Source organism: Hevea brasiliensis, chromosome 10, assembly GCF_030052815.1.
Source record: "Hevea brasiliensis isolate MT/VB/25A 57/8 chromosome 10, ASM3005281v1, whole genome shotgun sequence".
In the NCBI taxonomy this organism is placed as follows: domain Eukaryota; kingdom Viridiplantae; phylum Streptophyta; class Magnoliopsida; order Malpighiales; family Euphorbiaceae; genus Hevea; species Hevea brasiliensis.
The window spans coordinates 9,747,426-9,764,622 of record NC_079502.1 but is presented as its reverse complement, the minus strand read 5'-3'; the positions used below and the strand labels follow the sequence as shown (position 1 = coordinate 9,764,622).

Genomic DNA, 17,197 nt, shown 5'->3' with positions numbered 1-17,197 from the left:
TGCCTATGTATTTTTAGCATGTTTCAATAATCGTAAACAAGAATTGATTTAATTGATTTTTTTATATAAATTAATTGTTAATTATTTATTAATAAAATTAGTGTATTTATTAAATTTATTAATAAAATTATTGATTATTTAGAATAGATTCTTTGACTTTAAATGAATTATAAAAAAAAAAATAGAACCTGATAAAAAAAACTCCTACCATTAATATATCCACCACCAACCCATTTCTTGCATTACTATGTCATCCTTAGAAATCGATTTTCACACTAAAAATTTCCTGGAAAAATAATTGAGGACTAGAAAAGAACAACAAAAAGAAGAAACTTATTTTTTTTTCTTTTTTAGAGAATGATTTCACTTTCAACATTTTAGCATACTCACCGACAGAAGAATTAAGAAGGCAGATGGCAGCAGCTGTACTATTGCCAACCTTGAGAGGCATGAGGAGAGAACTGGAGAAGGATGGTGACGAAGCAAGGAAAGAGAATAGACAAAAGGGAAATGAAACGAGAGAAAATTATAAGAAGGAGAAGAAGATGCACAAACAGGAAGAAGCAAAACAAGAACTAGAAGGTTGGTGATAGGCAGAATCGAGTGGGTATGGGTGTCATTGGGCAATAAGTCCTCTTTGGGTGTCATTGGGCCAATGGTAACCTTGTTCAAGGATCTCAGTACGGAGGAAGTGGTGGTGGGAACGGTGGCCAGGTGGAAGTGGCAGTAGAGGATTGGTGAGGTGGGTTTGTTAGTGGAGGAGAAGGATACGATGGAGGTAGAGATGGGAGATTTGGCGATGGTTATGTTTTGGTTGAGAGAGAGGGGCAAAGAAGAGAGTTCATATTTGTTAATCGAAACCTGTTTTTTTTTTTTCTGAAATAAAATTAAAATTGAGAGATTTTATTTTAACAAATTAAAATTAAATAACTGAAATGAAATAAACGCCTATTAAAAGATGACTAATGCAATTTAACCTATTTCTAAAGAGAGAGATAGTTGTTGTGCCACCTTTATTAGGGCTTTAGCAATAACACGTAAAGAAAGCATGTGTTGGCAAACTAGTTTTGTCATCCTCTTATAGGCCCTACAAGGGTTGGCAAAACCATTATTTTTAAAATTAGGAAAAATGAGAGATTAAAAATTTCATGTTTAACTGAATTTGAATTAGAGTCAAATTGATACACTGATCTAAATACTATTTATGTTTATCATCTAAGTTCTTTCTCTATTTTTAGATTTTCTTTCCTTCTCGGAGAGTGGATTTCTCCCTTCCACCTTTAGGCGGAGTTATAAGTAGCCTTTTGTTTTTCGCTTGCAGATTGACGCTAGCTTAAAGAGAGACAAAGAGGGATCTGCTTAGGTCGTATGGGTCTTGAACTTCCTACTTGGGTTAAGGTAAGAAGGATTTTCATATTACAATTTGATCTTCAATTGAGAAGAGAATGAGGATTCTTTGCTCCTGTTCAATGTTTCTCCTCTTAGTGATAGATGGTTTTGGAGCAACTTGCCTTGGTGTGAGCTTTTTTGTTGGTGCATGGCATGGGGACCAAGTTAGACTAATGGTGGTTGCTTGTGGTGTGCGATTTGGGAAGCTAGCTCAAAAAGCACAAGTGGAATGCTGAATAGCCCCATTGTAGACTGTCCTTTGCTCTTTAGGTACCGACGTTACATTTGCATGGCTTTTCAAAAGGTTCACTAGCTTAACTTGTGGTTTTTGACACTTAGGATAGGGCCTTTTTCGCCGCAACAAATGAGTAATTGTATATGGATAAATTTTAACAATCGTCCATGAATTTATCTGGTTGTTACATTATAGTCTTTCAACTTAAAAATGTATTATAAAATCCCATTAATTTTAATATTTTACACAGTAAAATCCTTCTAATTTCTAATAATTTCAACATGGAGCTTAGTTAGTATTTGTTTTTTCTCTTTTAAGTCATGTGTAAATTGAATTCTTATTCTCTCTATAGACAGAATAATTTTTCACATGTAGAGAGAATAAATTTATATTTTATATAAGAAAAAAGAGAGAAATATTAATAAAATACCATGTAGGAGCTATTCACATCAGTTTTTAACTAAAAAATCAATAATTAAAAGTTAGAAGGATTATACTGTGTAAAATTTAAAAATTGAAGGGATTTTATGTTATATTTTAAAGTTGAAAACTATAATTTTATAACCATATAAATTTAAGAATAATTATTAAAATTTATCTGATTGTATGTGCTAGTGTATTCTCCTACTTCTTGGTGCCTTCTTCCATGGCGAGAGGTGGCGTGCGGTGGCACTGTATATTTACGAGTGGCGCATGCATTTGCCTCTAGTTTACTTAGGGTTTCTTTTGTGGGCTTGGTCTTGTGTTTGGTTTGGGTTGTACAGGTGGCCGCTATTTGATTGTTTTGTTAACTTTATTTGTTCCAGTCTCTTGGGCTAGCCTATGAGTTGGCCCATTCTTTACAACACTCTAGATTTGGTCTTTTTAATGAATTATATTTAACATTCGATAAAAGAAAAAATCCTAAATACTATTTAATAAATATTAAATTTATATTATGTCATTAATAATTTTTTATACATTAATATTAATAGAATAATTTTTTAATATTAGCATATTAAATTTGTATTATTCAATAAATAATAAATTAATGTTATGAAACTAATAACCTTCTATAAATTAATATTAATATATTATTGTTAAATTAAATATTAATATATCAAATTAATATTACCTTAATAAATATAATCCTTTATAAATTAATTTTAGCTTACATATTAGAAATATATCATTTAAAAGAAATGTATCATTTAAAGTGTACAGTATAAAAAAAATTCTACAAAATTCCTTCATTAGAAACTTGTCACCGAGGATTGACTTGATGATGTTGCTTAGTAATTGGAATTCAGATGCTAATAATAAGTGTGAAAAAAGAAACAAGTAATTTGTAAAATTATTCTGGTTGATCCATGCTTTTATCTTAATTCTGCGCACAATAGAGTCAATAGTTTATTAGGAATTGCAGAGTTTGCTTACAACTAAAAAAGAACTCCACTTTCAGTTTCCTATTAGAAGTTTCACAGAACAGACCTAAGTTATTTGGAAAACAATTGGAATTGCACTGCTTAATTTTTCTGCTATTTTATCATCTCTAATAATAATACTAATACTAATACTAATAATAATAATATAGCCTTGTTTTACTATCGAATTGCTGCCATTGATGCGGAAACATAAACATAAACATGCCAACTCCTGTAAGATCTCTCTCTCTCTTTCTTTTTCTTTCATGGGTTATTTAATTTAACAAGAATTGTTAAGAATTATGAGCCTTTCTCCATCTCCCTCCTCCTCTGTGATGATCATGCTACTAACGTACAAGCTCAACTATTGCTAGAGATAATCTAGAATTGAACTTACATATTTACTTTTGTTTCATCTTGCCTTCTCAGATATCTGAAAAGCAGAAATTGTATCTTCGCCGTTTCCTTGTCACAATATGTTTGCTTTCTGCTGCTTTGTTCATTGGGACTGCATTTGTGATCACAGGATATTACAAAGAGGTACTTACACATTTTTATTAGACACACCATTTATTTATATATAATTTAACTTCTAATAGCTTTGGTTCATACTCCAGTTAGAGCCTAATGGCTTTGATTGTTCACTAAAATTCTATTCCTAAGATATATTTATTTTCTTGGGAATCGCCAAGTCCCGAGAAATTATTATATGCAACCGTTGTATGTCTAAAGGGCATGAAATTCACCATGATAAATGGCTATAATAAAACTTGACCACAGTAGAAAGACAGGTTAAGTTTTTGATGCAAGAAAATTGGGGGAGTGCATATTAATGAGGGCAAGAAAATTGAACTTATAATTTGATTCTTCTGTGTGCAGAAGTTCTCATTCGCATCAATTGATGCTGTGCCTGTGAGGGATCACGCATGGAAAACTCGAGAGGTTTGATGATTTGATATACATGCAAAATTGATTTTCTTGTGTACTATGCAAATCAAATTAATTAGCTCCAATAACCTGTAATTTCTGTGCAATGTGTATCTATTTAGACTCAAAACAGGCCTCATGGCAGTGAGACACTCCCTAGAGGCATCGTTTCTGCAACATCTGACCTGGAAATGCGACCATTATGGGGCCATCAGCATAAGGTAAGCAAAATTATATGCTTTCTGCACTGGAGATCATTGGTTGCACACAAATATGGCATCCTCTGATTTGAATATTTATATGTTCACTGCTGCTTTGGTTCAGGACCCAAAGAAACCAACTAACTTACTGGCCATGGCTGTGGGAATAAAACAAAAAGAGAACGTTAACAAAATTGTCAAGAAGGTGAAAATTCAAAAAATTTCACAGCCTTCTGCTTTATATTCTGTTTCTTAGGTTGGTGCCCTGAATATGCTAATATATTCATTTTCACCTTCACACCACAGTTTCCTTCAAGTGACTTCGTTGTAATGCTTTTCCATTACGATGGAATTGTGGATGAATGGAAAGATTTAGAATGGAGCCGCCACGCCATACACCTAGCCGCTACCAATCAAACCAAGTGGTAATAGTAGTAGTGATCTTAGCTACGAATTCACAACTGATTTTACTCTTCATCAGTTCTTGTTAAATACTGAATGATACATATCTTTATCTTCATGACTTAGGTGGTTTGCAAAGCGTTTTTTACACCCAGATATTGTTTCAGAGTATTCTTTTATCTTCTTGTGGGATGAAGATATTGGAGTTGACAACTTCGATCCTGGAAGGTACCCAATGAGCTTTATTTCAATATAAAAGAAATATGTACTGTTGTTGAAGGGCAAGATGAAAATTTTGATCTTGTTGTAAAACAAAATGCAGATACCTTAAGATTATTAAAGAAGAAAGGTTTGAGATATCACAACCAGCACTTGATCCTAACAGGTCAGAGGTGCATCATCAACTGACAAAGAGACACAAGGGATCAAGAGTTCACAGGTTCTCTATCAGCTGAAAGAGAATAAAAACTTGTTTTTGAAACCATATTCTCTGATTTGAGGGGGTCCTGATTTTTACGTTAACAGGAGGGTAAACAGGAGGATTGGCAGGTCAAGGTGCGATAAAAATGTCACAGGTCCTCCGTGCTCTGGGTAGAAAACAGTCGTACATGACTTACTAGCTAATTCCCTGTGAAAATACATTACAGATTATCAATATATATATACATCTCAAATTAAATTGTGTTACAGGTTTGTAGAAATGATGGCTCCTGTTTTCTCAAAAGCATCCTGGCGCTGTGCTTGGTACATGATTCAGGTATGACACAATCTTCACCAAAACATAGAGAAGGCAGTACCCATGTCTTATTTTCTTGTATTTCAACCTTTGTCAGAATGACTTGGTTCATGGATGGGGCGTGGATTTTCAGCTTGGTTACTGTGCACAGGCAATTTAATTCCTTTCCTTTTAATCTCTTTATTAATTCTGTTTGGATATGAACAAATTCCTTCAAGTGGAGTATTCTTTGACAGGGTGATCGGACAAAAAACATAGGGATTGTTGATTCTGAGTACATAATTCATTATGGTCTTCCTACACTTGGAGGTTCTGCAGAGAACAAGGTATTCAATTTTTTTCCCTCTTCACCTTTTAATAGTGGAAATGTGAGACCATCTTAATGAGATTTTAATTTTCAGGCACAGCCATTGTCGAAGCAACCTCATGATAGACAAATGGTGAGTGTAAGCTTTCAGGTGACTGACTCTTTTCTTGTATAAATTCCAATGCTTTGGGCTCCCCGTTTTGCAGGTCAAAAATTGGTCATATGTTGAGCTAGAGATATTCAAAAATAGATGGAGAAAAGCTGCTAGCAATGATCATTATTGGACTGACCCATATCGAAGCTAGTTGTTTTTGTGGAAATTCAGTTCTTGCATCCCAAGATTGCTTTTGAAAGAACAACAGAAGACACCACAACTGTGTTGAGAAACATATATATGCTTGCTTGCACATTGAACGATAATCCAAGTTGCTAATATCAATTTATACTATTCATTCTTTTAAACAATGTAAATGTAAAATTTAATTCATTTCACAATTATTTTAAGCTGCTGGTTGAATTGAATTAGTTAAATTTCCTGAATTTAGGATTCACCCAAACTTTCGATTGCAACTCAAATCTAGCTTCCATGTACGAAACTTGGTATTGTGAAGAGTGCCATAGCAACGATGCGTTGAACTGAGAGCTTTCATATCCTTCGCGACCAGAAAGCCTGGAAGCAGGCGATGAGGCCAAGGATGACAAGGAGTATATCCATGAAAATCATTGTATCCAAATTGGATACCCATCAATTACTAGAACCTATCTCAAAATGATAGTTATCATTTGAAAAATACCAAATGTATTTAATTTTATATATTTTAATTAATAATTTATATATAAATATTTTTTTAATAAATAATTTATAATATAAAATTTTAATATTTTTATAAAATATTTATATTTTATTTATTCAAAATATAATACATAAAAGTTTATAAATGTTATTTAAAAATATATATTTTATATTTAATTAATTATTGATATAAACAGATTTACATAGCGAACACCTAAAATACAAAATCAAACTCGATAAGAATCCTTCATAATTATCATTTTTCAAATATGAATCCGTTCCAAATCTGATTATACATTACCCAAACTCATTTTATTAATATTTGTTTGAATTTGATATGCATAAACACTAGACCCATTGTTATCACTAATGAGGAAGATAGTGTTCCCGCAAAGCGGTTGATCCTTGTTGAAATTGTTGTTAGGAGGTTAAAATATTAGTTTAAAAAAATATTATTCGAAATGTTATAAAAAATAATTTAATTCTTTTAAATTTTATAATTAAAATATATTCAATATAATTTAAAAATTATTTTTAATACTTTTTATTTAATATATTGAATATTTTTTAATGGTAAATTTGACAGTAATGTCAAATATACTAGTAAAATCTAATATAATGGGGAAGACTTTGAACCTTCTTGAACCTACATTAGCTAGTTTATAGGTCAACTTGCTGATATGATATTAATTTGCAAAAAAAATAAAAATAAAAAGATTTTTTGGTTAAAAAAATGTTAAAAATTTTCGTTAATTGGTAATTTTACACAGTTTTAATTTTAGACTACATATCTCAATATTTAATATTTGCTAAAATCTCAAAGCTAATTTGTGAGAGTTTAACATGTAAGTTTTTTTTTTTTTTTAGTGGCTCTTGTGACAACTATATAAATATTTTTGAGTTTAATAATAATAACGCAAAATCCTATTGGTCATAATTAGTGAGGAGTATTTTGGTATTATGGCACTTGATGGGGGTGTGTTTAAAAATTGACCAAGAAAAGAACGGTCCTCTCTCTCTCTCTCTAATTAAGGATAAGACCGTTTTTCATCAAACCTATGTCAGAAGGATTTCAAGGGGGTAGAGAGAGAAACTTTATTCTATAATCAAAATGTAGATAATTTCTGATCTTGATTAAGGCAAATTATTGAAGAGAATTCACATAGAACATGGTATATGCTCTAATTTTATTGTTCAGTGGGAGATTATTTGTTAAAAAATTCTTAGGGTTTATGTTCTTAATAAAGTTTAGAGAATACAATAATTATTAATTGTTGATGTTCTTGTTTTTATCGTTTTTCTAACATGTGGTATTAGAGCAAGATTAAGAACATCAATCTTCCCTTAAAAAAAAAAAATTTGATGCTATGTTGTTTGGTAGCAGAATTATGAAATTGCTTATAAAGTTAAATTGCTTTCAATTGTTTATGTTTTGATGGTGGCCACTACTGGTGTATGATGTTACAATAATTTGCTGTGAATAGTGGCAGAAGAACTTTGATCGTTAACAATTAATTTATTTCTTCATTTATTTTAGTTATTGTATTATAGCATGTTTTTTAGATTAAGTCTAAAATAAATAAATAAATAAATAATGGAGGCAAACTATACCTAATAAATTGATGTTTGCTTATTATTGTTGCAAGCACTTATCACCCATGAAAATTTGATATCAATTTATGTAAAATTTGTTAGTCATAAAAGTGGTCAAATTTAAAAGGTTTTATTGATATTTAAATAAAAATAAAATTGATTACTCATGAGTATGTGATGCTATTAATGAGATGACAAAATGATGTGACTATTTGATATATCATGAGTAATTCAAGTTCATTGATTATGAAATATTTGAGGATCGCCCAAATGTAGATTAGTCATTTCATAATCATGAATATGATAGTGGTTGATTGTTGTGTTTTGGTTAGACATGTTTAGTGTATCTAAAGATAACAAGTGTGTGCAATTTTTAGTATGTATAATTGCCAATTATGTGAAATTTTTTAAGCATCAATTATATTTTATTGTTATGTATTGATGTTTCACTCAAAGGAGAACTTCTATACAAACTTAATGTCTTAATTAGTAGTATTTGGATTTGAGTTATATTTTTGAAATTTTATAGTTGAAGAATTAATATGTGAGTTTTTACATACCTTGCAATGTTAGTTATTACTCTTCATTCGCAGGCCTCTTCTGTTGTTAAGTTTAATGGGCTTAATTACCCTGAATGGAGTGAACAAATTCAGTTTCACTTGGGTGCTCTAGATCTTGATTTGGCATTGTTGGAAGATAAGCCCACTGCTCTCACTAATTCTAGCAGCAATGAACAGAGATCTTTCTATAAAGTTTAGGCAAGATCGAATAGACTGAGTTTAATGTTCATGCAGATCACAATGGCAAGTAACGTAAGGCAACAATTCCTCCAACTAATTATCACAACCTGAATTTTGGATCGGATCAACCCTAGGACTTAGGCCAGCATAAGGCTCTCAAAGCCCGTAGTAAGTATAACTATTCCTAGCCCAATCATAAGGCCTATCACTGTAGTCAAATTTCAAGAAAACAAAAGGACAGAGTTTAGCCATAAATTGGACTATCCAACGAAGAGTTTTTAGCTCACCCGATCTATAATCACAATATATCAATATCTGGGGAGCTTAGCTCACCCTTACAATCTTCAAACAAACATATATAATCCAATGAGAGCTCACCTCCTTAGTCCAAGCAAATACTCATTCCATACATACCAACATAACCATATAATATGTTTACAACTTCAAAGAAATAAATTATTACAGTCCCAAATCAAAATTAGAACACTACTAGCACATATGGAGTTTTGGGTTAGAAAATAAGAAAGTAAAATCACAATAAAACTTATGCTGGTAAACCTGCGAGAAAAAAAGTAGGTTAATCTTAAAGAGTCCTCCTATCACCTGTGAAAAATAGTTGAACAGGAGTGAACGTTCGACTCATAGATTAAGATATTGATTTTCAATATAATTTCTATAACTATCTAAGGCAAATGCATCTCTAAGTATGAAATGCAACATACACATATATTTTCAAACAAATCAAATAATATTCGCACAAAAGATAATCTGGAGCACTCACACACCCATGTGTCACATCAATCATATATACATATGAGAGTTGATCCTCTATATAGCTCTCTTAATTCTAACATCTGCCAGTGAGATCAACTCGAGCCAGATTTTCACTTAATAATCCAAATACAGGGGCCAACGAGATTAACTCAAGCTATGCCTCACCCCAACTTATCCACAAAAAGGATCAGTCCCAGCGAGTTAAGCTCCAGCTGTGTCTACTAGTCCTACCCATATCCATATACACACCACACGCATGTCGATACACGCATACAGCTCCAAATCACCTTAAGAGAACATCCATAATAATATCATCATATAAATATGCAATATAAGGCGTGCCTAATGATTAACTATATACATATATTTATAAGTGAATGCATGGGCATGCCTTGAATATATAATAATATTGAAATTATAAATAAAATCAATATCTACTCATTGATCAATCAGTAATTATTGTGGCGGTTGGGCAGAGAAAGAAGGCTAACCCTGATCACCTGAATAATTATATTATGAATTTATTAGTATTAACACAAAATCAGAATTTAAAGAGTCAAAAGACACCCTAATTTATGCTAAAAATCTGGCAGAGTTTCTCCTGTACCTATGACTTACCCAACTTATAAAGTAACTCAAATAACACTTCTATAATCAAAAGCCTCAAGGCCACATCTCAACAACATCACACAACCCCTTCTAGGCTTGCCAAACCCTACAAATCTCAAGTAATCACACAATTCAGTTATAAAGTTTAAAATTAACATTTTGTAAAAACTAGCTAAACTAACTTTAAAATTTTTATAAACATGCCCCGCAGTCCTTAACAATGCTATTAAGCTATTGCAAAAGGAATTATAATTTTTTAGCTACCCACGAATATTTTATGAATTTTTATTTTAAACTCGGCATTAGGTAAATAAATAAACTTGGAGTTCGAGTTTACCTACGCCAATCCGTGACATCTGAAAATGGTGGGATGAACTATAATATTGACCCACTTTCAAAGTGAGTCCGGCAGTTCATCTGTCAAGCTTGAAAATGCAATACTGACCGCTGGTGGAATTTCCATGAAACGAGAACATCTAGACAAAGCCCACAATACCAAGAGTTAAAATATAATTTTTATTTAATTAAATAAGCTCAATAAAGGCTCAAAAAAATACTGCAAAGTCTATGGGACCCACCATAATTTTAGTATCAGAAAATTTTGAAATTTATATCGTTGCGAAGCTCTCACAGAATGGAGCGTGCTGGTGGTCTCGGAATTCTCGTGGGGTTCCCTGTTTGGGAGAAATCTAGCCCTAAAGCCAAAATAGGCTAAAACTTTCTGGGCATACGAACAAATCGCTCAATAAAAATTTGTGTTCTAGGTGTCTATGGAAAGCTCTTGAAGAGTAGAACACGTTTGAAACTGAACTCGGTCTGATTGGTGGCCAGATTGGCCGGAATCAGGCCAGGAAGACGAAGAGGTGCGCCCACGAAGGGAGGAGTTTGGGTGCATTTTTCTGGTGATTTGGAGGGCAACCAGCGGTGAGGAGGGCAGCTGGAGATGCATCGGCGTGTGGGGGAGGGAGGGGAATGGCCGACCGATTGTGGGGAGGGTAGAGGAGAGAGAAAAAAGAAGAGAGAGGGAGGGAAAGTGAGATGCGCGGAAGGGAGGAGAAAAGGGAAAAAGAAGACCAATATGATTTGATTGGTCCGATTCGATCCGATTCGATTTGATTCAAGATACCCGAAATTTGATTTTTTACTCTGCCCTGAGACCCAAAACGAGGCCAAAAAATTTTGAAAAAATTATAAAAAATTCAAAAAAAATTTATAGAGTCTAAATAAATTTTTAAACTTGCCACTTGATATTTAAATTAATTTTTTAAAATTGATAAAATTTATTATCTCAAGACAATAAACCTGATTTTAAAATTCAAAAAATTTCAATTTAATTTTCATAATATTTAATAAAATATTATATTATAATTTATACATAAAATAATTATTATTTAAAAATTTAGAGTGTTACACTAATAGTGTTAAGGAATTTATAAAGTCAGTTGAGAAGCACTCTTAATCTGAGTCTGCTAATAAATCATTTGCTAGGACACTAATGGGTATGTTAACCGCCTTGAAGTTCGATGGTTCTTGTACCATGCATGATCACGTTACTAAAATGTCTAATACAGTAGCAAGATAACAAAATATGGGAATAACAATGGATTATAGCTTCTGGTACACTATAAAATAATCACACATAATATATATCCCTTTTTATTTAGGAATATACCCCTAAGGAATATTTCCTAGAATATGCCAAGGAATATGCTCCTATCACTTTTCTTTATAAATAAGGCCAGGTAAAGATGAAAAGGGGTTCTTTTCTCTCAGATCTCTTCTCTCTTTCCTCTCTACTATATCTCTATTATACTAGTATTCTCTCTAACTTGAGCATCGAAAGGTCCTTATCAAGGACCTTCCTAGTGGCCCTCTGACCCTTTTTCTTTACTTTCAGGTCTCTTATAGCTGAGATGAGGAAAGTGGGACCATATTAGTGAAGCAACAGTTTCAAGCTTCATTAGCTTTCTTGTGCAGTTTATCATAAACTCCTTGCCTCTTGAGTATGGTCCATTCCAAATCAATTACAATTGAGTATGGTCCATTCCGAATCAATTACAATACTATAAAAGAAAAATGGAATGTGATTAAATTGAAAAGCATGCTCATTCAAGAAGAGGCAGGGCTTAAGAAACAAGGAACTCATTTAGTAATTCTCATAGGATAGTCAAGAGCAAAAAACAAACCATGGAAAAAGAGTGATAAAATGAGTCATCTACTCAAATCCATAAGAAGGAACCTAACAAAGATAGGCGTCATTTTTGCAATAAGATTGGACACTATCAAAAGGATTGCTTAAAATGTAAGGCATGGTTCGAAAAGAAAAGGAAGCCTAGTGTTTTAGTATGTTTTGAATAAAATTAAACAGAAGTTCCTTATAATACTTGGTGGATTGACTTCGGTTACACCACTTATGTTTCAAACACGATGTAGGGATTCCTTTTAACCCGAACCATAAGCCAACCAAATGAAAGATTTGTCTGTATGAAAAACTGGGACAAAGCTCTAGTGAAAGCTATTGGAACCTATCATTTGATTTTAGACGCTGGACATCACTTAGATTTGTTTGAAATTCTACCGTTTCTCGAAACTTGATTTCTTTGTCTAGACTTAATGTTGTTGGATAAACTTTTCATTTTGGCAATGGATGTTTTAGTTTATTCAAACATAATTGTTTTATTGGTTCTAGTGTTCTTTGTGATGGTCTTTATAAGTTGAAGCTTGACTCCTTATTTATTGAGACCTTGTTAACGTTGCATCACAATATTAGTTTGAAACGTAGTTTAGTGAATGAAAGTTTAGCTTATTTGTGGCATAAATGCTTGGGTCACATATCCAAGGATAGAATCCAAAGATTAGTAAATAATGAAATTCTACAAGAATTGTATTTTACTGATCTTGGTATTTGTGTGAATTGTATTCAAAGGAAAACAAACAAAACACACAATTAAGAAATCAGCCACAAGAAGCACTCAGCTCTTAGAGATTGTACACACTGATGTATATGGGCTTTTTGACGCTTCATCTTTTGGTGGAGAAAGGTATTTTATTACCTTTGTAGATGATTTTTCATGTTATGGTTATGTCTATTTGTTGCATGAAAAATCTCAATCAGTAAATGCTTTAGAAGTTTTTACCAATGAGGTTGAAAGGCAATAGGACAAAAAGGTGAAAATTATCACGTCTGATAGAGGTGGTGAATATTATGGATCCTAGTCCATTTACTAAATTCCTAGAGAAGCATGGCATTTGTGCTCAATATACAATGCTGGGTACACCGCAACAAAACAGTGTTGCGGAAAGACTTAACTGTACCTTTATGGAAATGGTTAGAAGTATGATGAGTTATTCTTCTTTACCCTTATCTTTGTGGATGTATGCCTTGAAAATCACTACTTACTTATTAAATAGGGTTCCTAGTAAGGCAATTCCAAAGATACCTTTTAAATTATGGATAGGTGGGCAACCTAGTTTAAGACACCTGCATTTTTGGGATTGCCCGGCGAAAGTAAGAATATATAATCTATATTAAAAGCATAATGAAAGACTTAACCATATGCCTTGAAAATCATAACAAAATGAGATAATGTCCTGGTCCATTTGCTAAATTCCTAGAGAAGAGTGGCATTTGTGCTCAATATACAATGCGGGGTACACCATAACAGAATGGTGTTGTAGAAAGACTTAACCGTACCTTGATGGAAATGGTTAGAAGTATGATGAGTTATTCTTCTTTACCCTTATCTTTGTGGATGTATGCCTTGAAAATCACCATGTATTTGTTAAATAGTAAGGCAGTTCCAAAGACACCTTTTGAATTGTGAACAGATAAGAAATCTAGTTTAAGGTGCTTACATGTTTTGGGTAGCCAAGAGGAAGTAAGAACATAAAATACACATGAAAAGAAAATAGACTCAAGAATATTTAGTGGTTTTTTCATTGGTTATCCAGAAAAGTCTAAAGGATACATATTTTACTGTCCTAGTAATAACACTAGAATAGTTGAGACTGGGAATGCTAGGTTCATTGAGAATGGTGACATTAGTGGAAGTGTCAAACCACGTAATGTGGAAATTCAAGAAGTGAGTGTATAGATTCCTGTACACACATCTTCTACTCATGTTGTTGTTCCTCCTCCAGTTGTCGAACAATTTGACAACATACAAGAATAAGTAAATGACCTTACTCCTCATGATGAGGTTATCATGAATGAACCTACAGTGGATGAACCATAAGAAGTAACATTAAGAAGGTTTCAAAGACAAAGAAGGTCTGCTATTTTTGATGATTATGTGGTTTATCTACAGGAATCAAAATTTGATTTGGGAATAGATCGTGATCCAGTTTCATTTTCACAAGCTATAGAAAGTTGTGAAGGATGAGATAAAATCTATGGATCATAATGAAGTCTGGGATCTTGTAGAATTGCTAGAAGGATGTGAAAGAGTTGGGTGCAAATGGGTCTTTAAAGACTAAGCATGACTCAAATGACAATATCAAAAGATACAAGGCTAGACTTGTTGCCAAAGGTTTTACTGAAAAGGATGGTATAGACTACAAAGAGACCTTTCCACCTGTTTCTAAGTAGGACTCTTTTAGAATCATTATGGCTATAATGGTTCATTATGACCTTAAGTTACACCAAATGGATGTGAAAACCTGTCACACTCTACCCCTCTGTAAGGCATGACATGATCTCATAGTATACCTAATAAATTACTGAACTTCGCCTACCGATAATCTATTAAATATACTACAAGGGATTTTGATAAAACAAATGTATTTTTAAAATTTAGCGTGGTGATAAAAATTTAAACTTAAGTGTTTTCAATGCAAGTATGTGCCATAAAACTTATTTAGTAATAATTAGGCATTTTTGAAATTTTGCGAAAAATCCGCGTGTTTACGGCTAAAACTAGGTAAAAATAGTTCTTCAATTTACCTGAAAAAGAAATTTGCTCAACAATTCACAAATCATTCCAACCAATTCACAATTCATTTCTCATTCCATTTTCAACAAAACCCACCATAAAGAATTTAATTCATTATTTACCAGTCTCAGAAAGAAATTTAAATTATACATTCATTAGGATAATAAAATTAATATTACAAAAATTATACAAGTAAATAAAATCTCAAAATAATATTACAATAATCTATATTTGATTACATCCCAAAAATAATATTACAAAAGTTTCAGTACAACTGCTTGAACATACTTACATACAAACAGTTACATAGTTACATCAAAATCTAAGGTATAAAAGTATACCTACAATATACCCAAAATAATCCCAGCCCGTCTTCAAATCACAGCTTCAAGTGATCTTTTTCAGCTGCTCTATCCTTCCTTTCACCTACGACAGCATACAAAGCTATCGCTGAGTGGTGAACTCAGTGATGTACAACTAATAATTTAAAATATAATACACTATACTTTGACAAAATCATAACAAAGAAATCGAAAATATTCATTAATGCAAATCCTTTATTTGAATGACAGTAATCAATAATTAAAATTTACCAAATCATAAATGGACATTTGAAATATTCCCATCAATTATGGAAATAGATATTAAATTTCACAAAATAGGGAAAAGCATAAAAATATAAGCCAACTAAAATAAATAATCTCTTTTAAATCATTTGTGCATAAGATGTCATTTTAGAATCAAAATTGCTCACTTTCAAATTCATTCTTATTCTCACTAACCTAATGCAAGACTAATCCGTAAGAGCCATCTTCAAAGTATTCTCACTCCCTATGGTAGGGGAGATCAAATCGTACACATTCCATCTATTATACCATAACAAATTAAATTCCAAAAGGGCTATCTTCAATTTAGATGTAACCTCTTATATGAGGAAGATCACATCATCAATGTGCATGTACCATAGTATTCAAAACAAAGCTAAATCCAGTGTCTCCTCAACAAATGAGAGACGGGTAATAACCATGTCGAGCATTAATAATAAGATATAAAATAACATCATAAATTTATTTCCCCTTTTTGTGAGCATAAAATCACAATATAAGTTCATTTCCATGCCAATCACAATTCAAAGTATAATTTTTCATTTTCCATGCAAACCACATTTCAATCACAATTTCCCAAAACCAAATTCATTCAACCGACAACAATTTTCAATAATTGTTGAAATAAAATCATAACTTGATAAACATAAATCATGAAGAAATAAAATCATTTAATCATTCAAAATATGTGAAATATTTATAAATTAAAGACTAGTTGTGCACAAACCTCTTTTGTTAACTTGATTTAATCCAATTTTCTTCCTTCCTTAGAAGACTCCTTTCCAACTGAAACACATAATTTTAAAGTGTTTCAATATCCATCCAAACCATTTCTAATAATTAATCCCATAATTAAACTTTGCATATTTAATTTTACTCATAAAATCTCCTAAGATTGGGTTCTTTGTATTTATGGCTATAGTGATTACTATTTATTTGACTAATTAGGTAAAATGTTGAATTTTTCATACATAATAGGTATACCAATTCCAACCACATGGTCATACCACATTTTGGTTAACAATTTTGTTGGCATTGATTACCAATTGAAATTAAGGCTTCCTATGAGAATTTCCAAAAATTCAGATTTGGTCATCAATGTTCACTGTTTCATTGGACCAATCTACAGTAGAAATTTAGCTAAACTTCCTTTATCAAAGTTGTTCCTTAATGTGTCTAGTTTAATTCCCTTTTTGAATAACTCAATTTGGAGTTTTGTAGCTCAAGTTATGCCATTTTTATTAAGGCTGGCCGGATTGGTCAATGTCCAGAATTCTGGGCAAATTCTTAGTTCTGGCAATTTTGGTAAGCCAATTTTGGTTGGCAATTTGATTAGGTTATGGTTAGAATTTAGGTTTGTATTCTTCATTAAAGTTGTTCTACTATGTCTAAGCTTTCCATTGGTTTAAAAATTAGGTCATTTGGACCTCTCTACACCAAGTTATGACCATTTGAACATGTACTGTTCATTTGATCAGTTTTGTCCAGAAACAGGGTACCAAATCTGAATTTAACCTAATTTTAGATTAACTTGAGATCAGTTTTAGGGCAAG

At 32.2% G+C, this 17,197-nt stretch overlaps 1 protein-coding gene across 1 annotated transcript; it reads left to right on the top strand.

The window, feature by feature from the left end:
• The first annotated feature begins 4,130 nt into the window (after positions 1-4,130).
• LOC110652437 (uncharacterized) lies at positions 4,131-8,743 on the top strand. Its single transcript, XM_021808029.2, has 11 exons — positions 4,131-4,175; positions 4,279-4,359; positions 4,461-4,579; positions 4,683-4,784; positions 4,879-4,995; positions 5,082-5,147; positions 5,247-5,313; positions 5,390-5,443; positions 5,529-5,618; positions 5,694-5,750; positions 8,579-8,743. The coding sequence occupies exons 1-11, from the start codon at positions 4,146-4,148 to the stop codon at positions 8,741-8,743; spliced, it is 948 nt and encodes a 315-aa protein (XP_021663721.2). The 5' UTR covers positions 4,131-4,145.
• Positions 8,744-17,197: the final 8,454 nt, after the last annotated feature.

Bases quoted from the DNA above. Each gene is read 5' to 3' on its own strand.
- LOC110652437 (XM_021808029.2), top strand. From the start codon at position 4,146: ATGCGACCATTATGGGGCCATCAGCATAAG. The intron at 5,444-5,528 runs GCAATTTAATTC...ATTCTTTGACAG, and splicing joins AGCTTGGTTACTGTGCACAG to GGTGATCGGACAAAAAACAT. The intron at 5,619-5,693 runs GTATTCAATTTT...TTTAATTTTCAG, and splicing joins GAGGTTCTGCAGAGAACAAG to GCACAGCCATTGTCGAAGCA.